Here is a 16,124-nt window from a genome sequence, read left to right as displayed (position 1 = left end):
CACCTCCATACAATAAAGGGTCTCTGGTTTGAGTCAGATACAGTTTAGTTGGGAACACACATGTGAGAAGCAGGGGTCCAGCTGGAGGGTAAAAATGTTAGTCATCCAGGACTCAGGCATCTCTGGGCTTTGCACTGGTGTGGCAGATGACCAGGGGACATTTTTATAAAGGAGCTTTCCTCTTGAGAAAAAATTTATCCCAGAAAAACGACAAGTCTAGTACAGAAATCTGGTGCAATAGGCTGGCACAGAAATGGAAAAATGCCCTGGAGCACAGCAGAACATCTGTGCCTCACTCCACCCTTGGTAAGGATTCAGGCTAGAAGGCAACGACAACAGGAGAGCACAAAGCATCCCAGTGCTGGGCCTCTGGGGGTCACCACTTAGGTTCAAGACCCAGTGTTGACAATTACTATTAATAGCCTCTGCTCCTGTGTTTCTCAGACTGTGGGTCAGACCTTACTACTCAATGTATGGTCCCCAACCAGCAGCATCAGCATTGCCTGGGAGCTCGCTAGAAATGCAGTCTCAGGCACCATCCTGAACCTCCTAAATCAACATCTACATTTTAATTAGATTCCTTGGGTGGTTCACATACGCATTAAATATGAGCAGTGTTGGTATAGAATATGATTGGGGTCAATATATAAGCATCTCAAAATCTTTCATTTATTAAGGTATTTTTAATATATACTGGAAAACATAACAAGGACAGTTGACTCATGGGTCCATGGATATTATTTCTCCAGATAATTCTAAGGAAGAAAAGTGAATCAATTTAAAGCTGACTTAAAGAAGTGTGAAGGCAAGACGCACACCATACCCTTGTATCAAACAGAAAGTGAAAAACAGAATAAGGGTCGGGAGGGTGGACAACAAGGTCAAAGCTGGGCTCAAAAACAAGATGAACACCTCCGTGCACCAGAACACAGAGCAGTGAGCAGTACTGAAGCCAGGACATGCGGAGTGCCCGTCCTAAAGCAGGTAGCAGTGGCCCTGGGGGTGCATCTCCTACAGGGAATAGGAACTGAAAGTGCTCCCATGAGAGAGCAGCCAAGCCACATTCACTGATTAAGGCCAAGGACTGGAGTGGAGTTCCCTGGATCCAGAAAGAAGCCCAAAATAAACTTCTGAAAACCCCTGACTGGTGCTGTGGCTTAAAACCAGCCATTGGCCTAGGGAGATGAGAGGAGAGAGACTCATCCTCGCAAACAGGAAATGAGCCAGACCCCAGATGGTTCAGTAACTGAATAATCCCAGAATAAGCCCCCAAATGCTCATATAAGACCAGACCCTGAATGCTACTGTAAAATCACTAGGCAGAGAAGGGTGGAACCAAAAAGGAAAGAAAAAAGCAAAACCAAACCAAAAACCTTCCACTGAAAATGAGCCAACAAATGAAATTCCAAAATATACATAGAAATCAAATGATGAGAAACAGCCAACCAAAGCAATAACTGGAACATTACTTCATTCCAAGATTAATTTTGTTAAACAGTCTGACAAAAGTTTAAAATAAGTAACATTTAGGATGCTCAGAGCAACCAATAAGAATAATACCTACTTTGGGGGGGAGGGTGTAGCTCAAGTGGTAGAGCACATGCTTAGCATGTACAAGGTCCTGGGTTCAATCCCCAGTGCCTCCTCCAAAAATAGATAAATAAATAAACCTAATTACCACCCCCAAAAAAGAAAAGTATCTACTTTCGCAAAGATGGAAGCAGTGGCAATACATTTTGAAATAAAAACATGCAGAACTAAAAAAGAACAGATGGACAGGAAAAATATCAATTAAAAAGCTTGGAAGTGAAATATACAACAATTTTAATTTTAAAAATATCAATGAATAGAATAAACTCTAGATGGGACATAGTTAAAAAGCATAAAGAATTGGAAGCTAGCATTGAAGAATTCACCCAAAAGTAGGACAGCAATAAACTTTTAAAAATATGATAAAGCAATTGACAGATAAGGAGAACAGACTGAGAGAGATTCCAAAATACATCTCAAAGGAACTCCAGAAGTAAAGAATGAAGGAAATGGAGGGGAAGCATTGAAAATATTTTAAAATACTCACAAGGTTCAAAACTCAAAAGATACAGAAAATAGAGTCCCTTTCTCAGCCATCCGGTTCTTCTCCCTGAAGTCAACCAGTATCACTGGTTTCTTCTGTATATTTTCAGAGAAATTCTATACATATAAAATCAAGTATGTGAATGTTAAAAATCTATATTCTTCTGCAATTTGCCTTTATAGGGGTATAATTTATATACAACAAAATTCATACATTTTAAGTATTTTGACATATGTACACATGTATGTAACCTCTAACACCGCAAAATGTTTCATTTCAGTAAATCTCTTACTCTGTTCCACCACTACATGCTTCAGGCAACCACTGATGTGATTTTTATCACTACAGAAATAGTTTTGCTTCTTCACATAAGGAGAGAATCATGCAATATATTATCTTTTGTGTCTGATTTCCTTCATTCAATTTGAAGTCTGCCAGATTTGTTTATGTTGATGTATCATGAAGCTTGTTCCTTTTTATTGCTGAGTGGTATTCTATCATATGTGGATAGGACGGTATATGGTACATTGTATATGGTATATTCATACCATAACTTCCTTAGCCATTCACCTGTTGATGGACATTGTTGTTTTCAGTTGGGGCTATAATGAATAAAGCTGTTATGAACATTCAAGTACAAGTCTGTATGTGGACATATGTTTTCAACTTTCTTGGGTAAAAACCTAAGAGTGGATTTGCTGGGTCAATTCGTAAATGTAAGAACTGAATTAAGAAATTGCCAAACTCTTTTCCAAAGGAGTTGCCTTTCCACCAGAAGTGTTTGAGAGTTCCAGTTACTCCACATCCTCACCATCGCTTAGTAATCATCAATCTTTTTAATTTTAGCCATTTCGGTGTTTGTGAAGTGGTACTGCATTGTGGCTTTGACTTTTATTTCCCTATTGACTAACAAAACTGAGTATCTTTTCACGTGTGCTTTGCCATCTGTTATATTCTCTTTGGTGAAATGTCTGTTTAAATCTTTTGCCTGTTTTTTTTTTTTAGTTGACTTATTTGTCTCATTATCAGTTGTAAGAGTTCTTTATATATTCTGAATACAAGTCAAATAATTTGTTTAAACACTTCTAAAATGGTGAGTATGTAGATTATTTCCTATCCTTTGCTATTACAAACAATAAGGCAAAAAATAACTTTGTTCATATATCAGTTCACATATAAGGGAGTATGACTGTACGGCAAGTTCATAGAATTTGATGGATCAAAGGGTATTTGCATTTGCAATGTAATAGATATTGCCAAACAGCCTTGCATAAAGATTGTATCAATTTACATTCATACCACTTTTTATCTTTGACAATCTGATGGGTGAAAACATTGTATCTAAGTGTAGTTTCATTTGCATTTCTCATACTATTAGCAAGTTTGAATACTTATTCATATAAGCCATTTGTATTTCTTTTTTTGTGAACTGTTTTCTCAGCCTTTATTCAATTTTCTTTTTTTTTTTTAATTTTGTTTGCTTGTTTTGTGTGTTTTGGGGGGTAATTAGGTTTGTTTGTTTGTTTGTTTGTTTGTTTTAGTGAAGCCAATGGGGATTGAACCCAGGACCTCATGCATGCTAAGCACACATTCAATCACTGAGCTATATCCTTCCCTCTTATCCAATTTTCTATTAAGTTGCTAATGTTTTCCTTATTGATTTGTCAAAGCTCTTATGTACCAGTGAAATTAGCTCTCTGCTTATGCAATGAGTTGTAAATATTTTTTCAGTTTATGATTTGCCTTTTAATTTTGCTTTTGGCATTTTTACCATGCAGAGATTTTATATTTGTACATAATCAAATTAATCATTCCTTCTTTTATGACATCCTTACTCCAGGATTTTTATCTAAGTGATTCTAAGTGAAGTTAAGTCAGAAAGAGAAAGAAAAATACCATATGATATCACTTACATTTGGAATCTTAAAAAAAGGACACAAATGAACTTACCTACAAAACAGAAACAGACTCACAGACATAGAGAACAAACAGTTTCTAGGGGGTAAAGAAGGTGAGAAGGGATAAATTGGGAATTCAAAATTTGCAACTTTTGGGGAGTGATGGGAATGTTAGCTATCTTGATTGTGGTGGTGGTTTCACTGGTGTATACATCTAACAAAATTCATCAAATTATACATCTGAAATATGTGTAGTTTACTATACAGGAATCATACCACAATAAAGGCGTTAAAAAATTCTCTATAGTTTTTTCCAGTATTTTTATAATATCAGTTTTTTAAATATTTTAAAATGTTTATTATTTGATTGGTTTGAGTTTCTTGGTAGAAGGCATAAAATGTGGATTATTATTAATTTTTTTACAAATGCCAACCAGTTGTCCACATAACTTTTACTGAAATATCCATCTTTTCACACTAATTTAAGATGACACCTTTATTATACATCAAACTGCATGTATTTGGGTCTACTTTTGGATTTTTATTCTGTCCATTAATCTGTTTATCTATTAATGCAAATGTATCATTTTCTTTAATTATTATAGATTTACAAGGATTTTAATTTTATAAGAATTTTAATATCTCATAGAGCTAGTCAACTTCCTTTATTACTTTTCTTTGCCAGAATTTGATTTGATATTTTTGCTTGTTTATTCAATATGAACTCTAATCTCATTCTACCAAAAAAAAAAAAAATCCTACTGGCAGTTTTATTGGGATCATGTTAAATGAATAGGTTAACATAAGAAAGATTAAATAATTGTTAAGTCTGTCTATATAAGAACATGCTATGCTTTTGAATTTGTTCCAGACTCCTTTTAAATTCTTGAATAAAGTTTACTTCTTACAGATTTTGCACATATCTTAAGTTTATTTTTCTTTTTTTGTTGCTCTTGTAATTGATGTCTTCTCTTCCTTTAAATATTCTAACCGGTTATTCACAAAAGCGTAGGTTTTTACTTTTTGTATACTGCACTCAGACAGCTCATTAAATTCTCTTGTTGTTTGATAGTTTTTCATTAGATTCTCTTGAGTTTTCCAGTATAGAATCATATTACCTACCAATAATAGTGTTCCAATAATAATAATAAATAATACATATCCATATAATGATAAAATTTTTACCCCATTCCTAAATTTTACACCTAAAATTCTTTCTCTTTTCTAATTGTACTAGCCATTATCTTAGGAACTGTGTTAAATAACAATGGTGATTACACATTGTACAATTTCATTTATATAACATTCTTGAAATGACAAAATTATAGAAGTGGAAAACAGATAAGTGGTTATCAGGGTTTAGGGAAAGAGGTGGAAGGAAGGAAGGTGAGTGTGGCTATAAGAAGGTAACATGATCCCTATGATGCTAGAAATGCTCTACATCTGCACTGTATTATTGTCAATTTCCTGGTTGTGATTTCATACTATAGGTGTGCTATTGGGTACACTGAATCTCTGTGTTATCTCTTACAACTGCATGTAAATCTATAATTATCTCAAAATAAGAAGTTTATTTTTAAAAAAAACTCTAATCCAGCTTTTTAAAATGATAAGAACAGGCATCCATATTTTTCTCTGACCTTATTAAAGGTATTTCTATTGTTTTCATATTAATCATAATGCCAGATATACCAAAATAAGATGAAATTAATTCAAATATATCAGCAATCATGATAAATACAGATTAAATTCACATATATAGATAGAGGTATTATGGAAGTACCCATCCACTCCTTTCCATTGAGTTTTTTTTAATCTGCAGAGATAATAGTTAAATATAAATATAATATTTGTATAAATGAGAGAGAGGGCAAATGTGGCAAAATATTAACAACCGGTGAATCTTAGAGAAGAATATATGAGAGTTTATTGTATTATTCTTATTCCTGTAACTTGCCACTTTTGTGTTTATATTTTTTCAAAAGAAAATGTAAAATTTTTAAAAAGGTAAAAGTAAAACTCCAGATAATAGCAATGTGGGGGCCCATGTTCAATGGATAGTTAACTTGCTATGATCTTTGCTGTGTTTAGGAGGAATAGAAATATTGAAATAGAAATGAATAATTTTACATGTTGTTTTAAAATTTTAGTAATTATATTCATTTAAAATTTAAGGTTAACCACAAAGAATAAGAATAATAATAAAGCTTCAGCAAAAAAAGGGAAAAAAGCCCAATTTAAAAGAACCAAAATTTGTCCAGATATGCCAGTAATCACAATAAACATAAATGAATTAAACACACCTGTTTACAGACAGATTGTCAGATTGGATTTAAAAACACAATCCAGTCATATAGTGACTATATCACTCTTACAGCCTAGATATAAACTAAAACTATATCAAAAAAATACAAAAATAAAGGACCCTAGAATAGCATTGCATATAAAACTTATCCCTCAGAAAAGCTGGTATGGCAGAACTAACAGCAGACAAAATAGAATTTAAGGCAAAGAAGATTTCTAGAAATAAAAAAATGACACAATATATATATATACATGGTTGAATGTTCTTCCTGAGTCTTTCACTTTCCATTTCCAGCAGCAAAGCAAGAGCAGTATTCCCAACAAGCATTTCAATGTAGGATAGTATCAATATATTGTTTATATTTCCAAATTTAACAAGCAAGAAGAAAAAGGAATCTTTTTGTAGTTTAATTTCAAAGCTCACACTCTCTGAAATACAGCAGCGACCACACAACATAATTGATGTTTTGTAATTAATGGCAGGCTCTCTGCCCTGGGAAGCAGAAAGTGGCATTCCTTTCAGGGTCCATGTGGACACTTAGCCTCAGGGGACAGCATCCCGGGTGAGGGAGGACCCGCCCCCAAGAGCTGAACAGGCAGGAAGTCCAGTTCCGCACAGATCCCCTAACTGGCAGCCCCAACCGGAAGCTACATCTGCTCTGTATTAATACTCAGCAGCTTATTTCATTTCTATACAGCACAGTATTTACTTTCTATACAATCTCCAGCAAAGCTGTTCAGTGCCCTGAGGCAGCAAACAATAATAGTTCTCTATGACCAAGTCTGAAGGACCAATTCCATTAAAAAGTCTGGACTGGAATTAGGTGCAGTTAGCAATTTCCAGAGAAGTCTCTGATGTACTTTCCCTAAATACAAATAAAAAGAAAAAAGAACACGCTTCTATAAAATTTAGTAAAAACTTACTGAAATTGTTAATAAAAATTCTTTGAATTTACAATCAAATGACTAATTCATGCCGGGCACTCTGCTGGAGGCTTTTACACTGTGTCCTCTGATCTAATTCTCAGAAACAATCCATTTAGGTGGTATCATTGTCCCCAATTTACTGACAATCAAACTGAGCACCTAAAGGTTAAATGACTTACCCAATGCCAAAAACCAGCAAGAGGACTCATGCCTCAAACTTAGATTAATGAGTTTACAGAGGTAAATTCTAATGTAGTCCTGTTATTCATATAATCATCAGCATGGTTACGACCAAAAATAATAATTTCTCATTAACCAGCCTGGATCATTTAGGATACTCTGTGTCATAAAAGTCTTTAGAAAAAAGCATCTGTTATGATTAATATGAGCAGAAATCTCAGATTCAATATTTCTAGTCACATTCTGGAAAAATTCTTATGTGTAGTTACAGCAACAAGGACTTCAGCCAAGAAAAGACAGTTAATCATTTTAAATAACACTGGATCCAGGTGATATTACTCCCTGGCAGACTGGGCTTCTGCTGAGGCAGCTGCTCTCACTTGATGCTTTAGAAAGGTTTTTTGATTTATGGTTTGAAGTTAAAATTACCAAAGAGTTTTAAAAGCAGTATGAAAGCCATATGCATCTTTCTGCCACCATCTCAGAATGCTGCCTTATATTTTTACCTACGTTTTTGCCTGAGTGGCTGAAATCTACGTATGGCTAAAGAGAAGAAGAAAAATAGCTGCTTAACAGGGACAACATTAGGAAACACTATGAGATGTTTTAAAGTCATGAAGTGAAAACAAAGCAACAAAAACCCCTTTAGTTTCTATAGTCACTTTCAGGAAAAAACATCTGAAGAAGTCAAGGCAAAATCACTGACATTTTTTAGTGTGCTTTTTTCCTATTTGTTTTCCCTGCCAGAGCTGCATCCTATTTACCAGTGTCTATACGTGCAGAAAAATGAAAACAGATCTTGCTTGCTGTAGGCCAGAAATGAGGTTTCCCTTTATCTGGCTAGCTCCTAGAAGGATGCTCCTAATAGAAGCACTCACTCACCAATGGCTTTAGTTTTTGTTGGTTTTGTTTTAAAGCATCCACCAAAAAAAAAAAAAATCTCTATGAAACAACATCAATATATTTTAAATTCTTCAACAAGGGATTTTTTTTTTTAAGCGACAAATACATACCTGGCAATTCTGAGCCAGATCCCTTTCATTATTAATGGTTTTTTTTCCATCCTTTTTTTTTTTTATTCTGGTAAAATACACATCACATAAAATTACCATCTTAATCATTTTGTGTCATTATTAATGTTTTCAATAAAAATGAGCCTTAGGAATATAAAAAACCCTTTAAAACATTTATCCTTTTTAGGTATCACTGCAAATATGCTGCCTCATAAGTAGTGTTGTCAAAGGCATCACGCTTCATCCTCAGCATAAAGGTTTGCCCACTGCAGCTCCCATGGAGTTAAACAAGCACAATTCAGGTGCCTACTTGGTTTTATGAAAACACATTCTTCGTATGAAATGTAGCATAGATAAATTACATCCACATTTTTTTTGAGGGGGTAATTAGGTTTATTTATTTATTTGTTTGCTTTTAATTGGAGGTCCTAGGCATTGAACCTAGAACCTCATGCATGCTAAGCACCCACTCTACCACTGAGCTATACCCACCTCCTCCACAGATTATTTTTTGAAGTCTCATTTTATCCTCACATTTACCAACTCTTTGGATAAATATTATCTCAAACAGCAAAATGGCTTTGGTTAGCCCTCCTTTCTCTGCTCTGTCTTTTCTTTGAAGAGTAGGGGTAGATAAGGCCAGGATGTAAATAGAATTAAGAGGGAGCCTCAAGACTCCTAAATGAACAAAAAGAATCAATAGTCAGCTCTTTGAATAATCTGGAGTTGACATGTTAGAGGGTCAAGCCTGTAATTTTCAGCTGTAAAAACAGGTCTACTAAAGTAACAAGCAGCAAAAACAAAATAAAGTTCTGAAAAATGCTGTTACTTCTTCAGGCTCTGTTCAAAGATTTTACTCCAAAAATCCTATATATGTGTTTCATTAAGGCTCCTAACTACTAAACTCTAGTTACTCTCAATCGCAAAGCAAAATACAAATCAAAATACAAATACAAAATTCAAAACACATGTTAAAAGAACAGCACATTCTTTGAAGCTGCTCTTGAAGTTCTTGCTGTCCAGTTAAAGGAAGGTTTTGGTTTGGGTTTTTGTTTTTTTTGTTTTTTGTTTTTTTTTTAAAAGAAGAGTAAGAGGAGGAGCAAAAAGAAAAAGAATAATGCAGAAGAAGTTTTTAAAGATCAAGTAGCCAACTCAAGTTTAAAATTGAGTTCCATGTACACTGTATCTCAGAAGCACCCATTCTGGCATGTTCTAAATTATATGCCATCTCTAGCTGTGAATAACAGGTCAAGAGGCCAAGCCCAAGAAGGGCTGGCAATTACATACAAGACAATTATACCCCGGAGAATTTCTCTAGTATCCGCCAACAGAATGCAATTAGCTCACGTCTACACTAAAAATTGCTTTCAAAAAACACTGTTCAAAGATTGAATTTCTTTTTGCTATCCACTTACAATAAAATGTTTGTAGAGGTTTGACATCTTTTGACATAATTATATCAGTTGCAACACACATAATGTCCATTCAATTTTACAAAATACATTTTAATCAAAGCCACACATATTTTCTGAACTTTAAGAGCCTAGAGAGTCAAAATCACTGTTACAACAGTGAGAAACATGATACACTAGCAATCCCTTATCAAACATAAACCTGGCTCTGATTACTTTTTGTATTTGAGGCCAACGTAAGTAGTTTGCTCTGTCTGGAAATTTTAAATCAGTTGCCAAATGAAAATGGCACTCTTGATCCCATGCCAGGAGTAAGTTTCTTAGTCTCCTTTCCCAGGCTTGGTCAAAACCTTAGCACTACTCAACAGAAACTAAAATCTTGAAACCAATTTAAATATCTCTATCCTTGCCAAAACTTTGTATCTAGAGAGCCAACTCTATAAATAATGATGGGCAATCAGTAAGGTTAAAACTCAACCTTCAACTATCTAATCCTTGGTTTGCATTTAAAAAAAAAAAAAGCTTATGAGTTCATTCATTCTAATTATGAGATCAAATGAAAAAATCTGACCTTGCGATGCCCAAATTCATTCAAAATGGTTCCCAGTTTTCTAGTGCTGCTATATGGTTTTTGGGCAGCAACAGCTGGATGGGGGTCTCGCCAGTCGACGGACACTCGGTGATACCAAAGACGTTCACTCTCCAAAACGTGAGCTGATTTAACACTAGGATCAAAACAATGCACTTCACATCCATCGTTGGCCATGCCAACCTCAAAATGGGTATCATCACTTCCTAGCCTGTAAAGAAAGAGGGTGCAAGTCAACAACAGAAAAATATAATGGAGCAAAAGTGCTGGATAAACAAAAATGACAGTGTCAAGGCCAATTTTCTTAGTCACATCAAGCCTTTTCCTGCTTTAACATGTGGTTAGTTGCACACATTTAATAAACCTTCCTTCACAAAAGCGTTACAGCTAAAAGCTTCTTGATAAAAGAAGTAAATTATCTGCTAAATGCCAACCAGAGAATCACATGTTCAAACATATAGAAGCGTATCAAATTGACTTTCTAAAAAAGATACAAACTATAGTAGCAATGAAACAAAGACTATCTAGCCATCTTAAGAGATTTTTTTCAGAATGTGTAAGAAATGTAAGTTCCAGGATCAGTTCCTTTAGTGAGAGGTGCATTCTGCTAATGAAGTAATTGGTCTCCATTGTAATGGCCACAGTGCTGTGCATGCAATTTGACTTAAAGACAACAGCTGTTTTTTTTTGTTTTTTTTTTTTTGGAAATGGAGCATATTTTAAAACAGCACAGTTAAAGAAGAAAGGCAGTTGTATGTGGTTCTACTGGATCTGGTACTCGAGAGACAAAAGAGGTACATCACCTAACTTCACATAAACGGGAAGAAATTATGAATTAATTGTGCTTAAGCACCCAGTAGGTAACACATATTGTGGAACATTCACATACTTACAAATTTTTTATTTACTCAGGAATATTCCTTACTTACTGATGTAAGTTTCATTACTTTGATTAAAGCATCATTTTGAATGAAAAACATGAAATTAACCAAGAGAGGACAATTTTTTTAAAAGATCATTATGACTTTTCTGCCCAAAACACTATAATTAGATATGATTTAAGATACCAAAATCCCATAGAGTATCTATAATGCACTGGCCAAACCTGAACCCAGCGCAGAAATGCTTCATTATATTAGACTCTAGTATTTCAGACTGTTTTATAATTTGGAAATGTATGAGCTCATTAAGTAATAATCTAAGTCTTCAGTACAAAGATCTTCCACCTAGACACTCTTAATACTCTATTTGCCTTGTTCTTTCCCTTCACTCCCATTACATTGCTCTTTTTCTCACTGGACCCATGTCATGTCAACCTTCTGCTATCCCTCAGCTAAAATTCTTTTAACACTTTTAGCTAGGAAAAAGATTCAGCACTCTTCTCATAAATGCTCCCATTCCTTCTACCCAAGAGATCCTGATTCCTATTTTCAATCTCCTATTGAACCCACACAGCTCAGACCATTGTATTCTCTATCCTAGCTTTCCTCAATTTGTTCATTATTTAATCTGGTATTGCAGGTTAAATTGCTGGCCCTAATTCTTCACCCCTTTATCCACATTACTGCCGTGGTCATCATAGATGAGGTGTCCTTCCCTGCCTCTTGACTTTTCAGCTTGGCCATGTGACTTGCTTTTTGGAAGGAAGGAACATGATGCCAGTCCTAATCCTGTGGCTTTCAGTTAGGTTCAGTTCACTCTCTTGTACCATTATCGTGATAAAAATTTACCCTGGAAAGTTTGCTGGTCTCAGAAAAATAAAAGACGGGAGAAGCAGAGGTGCCCCAGCCAATCCACTGGCCTTCTGTGAAACACAGAATTGCCCTTAGCCACCTCAGCCTGAAGTAAAGTCTCCCAGCTGAGCCTGGCCTGGATCAACTGAAGCCCAGCCAATCTGCAGACTTATAAGAAATAAAAAATAATGGTTTTAAGTTATTGATCTTTAGAGTGACTTGTTACACAGCAATAGCTAACTGATAAAACTCACATTAAATATAAATCCAAGAGTTGCAGTAGACACTAAAAAGCATTTTTTTTGTAGACAGATTTCTTTCTATGTAGATCAGAATGCTATAGAATTTACCTGTCCCAAGGGATCTTTTCACTTCATTGAATTTACTGAAACTTTATTGAGCAAACCAGTGTTATCGTAGATAACCCATTGGAAAACATCAGTTTTGTAGCTTTACTAAGAGTACAAACCACTATGTCAAAAAAGTACTCATTAAATATAATTTGTATATAAATTTTCAAGAGTAAAGAAAGGTGAATAATATCTTTCTCTGTGAATTTTCAGAATATTGTCTCAAGAAAAGATTTTCCACTGTAAAATATATATGTATTTTAATCAAGACTTCAAAAAAATTCTAGAATTAACCACATACAGTTGTATAACTAATTTTTTAGTAAGACACTTTATTATATATTGATGTATTTTCAACTTAAACTAGTTTCTTGCAATTAAAAAATAACAAATACACTTATAAAAAGTTCAAGTTGTAAGTACATAAAATGAAAAGTAAAAGTTTCTTACCACTAGAAATTTAGCCATTAATTTCCAGATATAATCACAGTTAGCAGTTTTTTGTGTATCCTTCCAGAAATTTTCTATGTATGATCAAGTGTTCTCTACTAAAAATATCATTAAAAAAAAAAATATATATATATTCATTAATCATTAGATGGTGATGAGCTACTTTGTATGATACACTAAATAATATGAAACTATTGAAATTTGTAAAATTTTTGGTTAACTTATGTTACTTTTACTGAATAAAATTCACTTAATCTAAATATGTAATATGCACTGTATTGGCAAGTAATCAACTACATTTATTTAGTCAATGTCCATAATTCTTATTTTCATTTATTTAAAATGGTACTTCCTCATGCTTAGTTTAAATTAGTCATTTGTGGTAGGTGTAAAAAGCAAGAGGAAGAACAAATGTAATATACATAGGTGTTGCAAAAGTGGCCCAAAGTTTTAAAATCAGGAGTCAAATCCAATCTAAGTAGTTCCAAAGCAAGTACTCTTTACACACTTCCTCACAGCAAATGAGTACAAGACACAGCATCATAGAAGGAATATGTGTAATCTTGAGAATCTAGGAAATCATCAGCTACTAGACAGTAAAGCTCCATGAAGAAAAGGGCTGTGTCAATCTTGCTTATTTCTGAATCCCTAGTGCCAAGTAGATAGATGAATAATGACAGACAAATCCACAAAATGTTGCCTTCTAAGTGAAAGAAAACCATTACGTAGAGTCTGAAATTCCCAGAATATACAGTACAATATCCAACATGGCATGGGATGGGCTACATTTCACTGAATTATTCATGTATATAGACAAATATTTATAGAGCACACTATATGTTCAAGGCACTACACTAGACACCAGAGGCAGACAGATAAATTAAATATGATCCTTGATCTGAAGAATCTCATAAATAGTAAAGAAGAAAGATTTTTGAACAAATAACTATAATAAAATAGCTAAAACTAAAATTATTATTTATAACAAAAATGTATTACATCTGTAAGGAAACCATTTTTTGCTCTTATTTAATCAGAAGGAGAATTCACTATAGAAAATTTTATAGACTTTTTTTATAAGATTATATACATATATATTTATTTATAAACATAGATCATATGGCTTCTACTTCAAGGTCTAAGATAGTTTTTCCAGTTCCTGCCATCACATCTGCATTCCAGCCATTAGGAAAGTAAAAGGGGAGGGGAGATTCACATCTTTTCCTCTTAGGAGCATGGTCTAGAAATTGCACATATCACTTGCACTCACATCACATTACTCAAAGCCAGTCATATGGTCACTTGTAGGTACAAGGAAGGCTATAATATACAGTCTTCTGCAAGGTGGCCATGTGCCCTGCTAAACTCAGCAGTTCTGTTACCAAAGACAAATGGAAGAACAAATACTGGCAGATAACTTGCAGTTCCTGCTACAATCCATTTCTGAAATAGTTAAGCAGTTAATATGTATATTCAAAGGTATAAGCCTTCATAAAAACTGTAACCTATCCCTCTATATGAGGGAGAGAGAAAATTATATAAATCACACTTACAAGTATTATTCTGCTTATGTTAATACAATGGTTTGCAATTGCAATAAACTTTTCAGCATAGAAGGGCATCAAATCTGAGGGATTTGTTGAAGAAATAGTAAGGGGGAGGCTTATAGAACTAAATTTCCAAAGGTAATAGAATAACAGAGTCAGTAACCATCTTGGCCCTCCTCTCCAGAAGTCTGAGAGAGCAACAATCAGGATCCCTAAGTGTGGCAGTGCAGGTTGTGCACTAAACAACTCCAGGGGGCACAACTCACATCATAGTCACCATAATGATAATTATTCAGCAGATGGCAGTAAAGTTTCTTGAGGGAAGAGATGCCTTTTCCCAAGTTGTATAAAAGTGTACCTTGGACTGACTACATTGCTAGCAATTGCATGTCCTTTAATGCTACTGAAGGGTAGAAGGGATGGAAGAGTCACTGTTCAAGTCCTTGGTTATTCTTTTAAAAATATTCCTAAGAGTATTAAGGTGACTGTCCATTATGTTCCCTAGGAATCAAAAACTCAGAGTATAAATGCATGAAGAGATGTTCAAGATTATTGGTCAGTAGAAACAAAACCATAATGTGATACCACTTTACATCCACTAGAATAGCTATAATCAAAAAGACCAATACATGTTGGTGACAATATGGAGAAATTGGAACCCTCATACATTGCTAGTGGGAAAGTAAAATGGTATATAACCAAGATAAATGAATATATATATCCACACAAAAACTTGTATATGAACATTCAAAGCAATATTATTTATAATAGCCAAAAGATGGAAACAACCCAAATGTCTATCAACTGATGAATGGATAAATAAAATGTGGTATATCCATACAATGGAATATTATTTGGCAGTAAAAAGAATGAAGTACGGATACATATTACAAAATGAATCAATCTTGAAAACATTATGCTAAATTTTAAAAAAGCCAGTCAAAAGGCCACATATTGTATGTTTCCATTTATCTGATATGTCCAAAATAGGTGAATCTATACAGACAGAAAGTAGATTAGTGGTTCTTTAGGACTAGGGGATGAAGAAGAGAAAGAAGGTTGGAGGGAAATAGGAGTGACTGCTACTGGGTACCAGTCTTCTTTCTTGGGGTGATGGAAATGTTCTAAAATTGACTGCGGTGACTAGAAACCATTGAATAGTACACTTTAAATAAGTGAATTGTGTGGTATGTGAATTATATCTCAAGAAATCTGCTTAAAAAACTAATAAAATAAAATAAAATCAGAGTAGATACAGGGAAAGATTTTTAACTCTCACCATTGAAGGCAGAAAAGTTGGAAGAAGTAAGACAATTAGTGTTTTCCCCAGAAGTTTCTGTTGTCCATTCCTCATCCCAGCAGGAACCAGAGAATCTGGCGAAATAATTATCTAGATCTGTAAACTGCCAATTACTGGAGAGGAAGAAATAGGTTTTCCAAAGCAATGACATTGAATAGTGGATAAAAGTATTTTATATTTATTAATTTTTATTAAATAACATTGCCTGAAATGCCAAGATTTCATCTAAAACATATATTCTCAGTAGGGTTGATATCACCCATAAGGGGACAAAAATTGATTCTTAAGGGCAAAGAAAAGCTTTCTGTTTTACATCTAAAGTATAGATACAGATGTTACATAAATAT

At 34.2% G+C, this 16,124-nt stretch overlaps 1 protein-coding gene across 4 annotated transcripts in view; it reads right to left on the bottom strand.

The window, feature by feature from the left end:
- METTL24 (methyltransferase like 24) overlaps positions 1–16,124 on the bottom strand; it is a 97,726-nt gene that overhangs the window by 36,020 nt on the left and 45,582 nt on the right. For all 4 annotated transcript variants that reach the window (XM_064486783.1, XM_064486784.1, XM_010989590.3 and 1 more), the window contains one exon: positions 10,380–10,608. In XM_064486783.1, coding sequence (XP_064342853.1) covers positions 10,380–10,608 — 229 coding nt within the window. The remainder of the gene's footprint in view (positions 1–10,379; positions 10,609–16,124) is intronic.

Source organism: Camelus dromedarius, chromosome 6 (assembly GCF_036321535.1).
Source record: "Camelus dromedarius isolate mCamDro1 chromosome 6, mCamDro1.pat, whole genome shotgun sequence".
Taxonomy (NCBI): domain Eukaryota; kingdom Metazoa; phylum Chordata; class Mammalia; order Artiodactyla; family Camelidae; genus Camelus; species Camelus dromedarius.
Note: the sequence above shows the minus strand (reverse complement) of the source record. Positions and strands in the feature narration are given on the sequence as shown.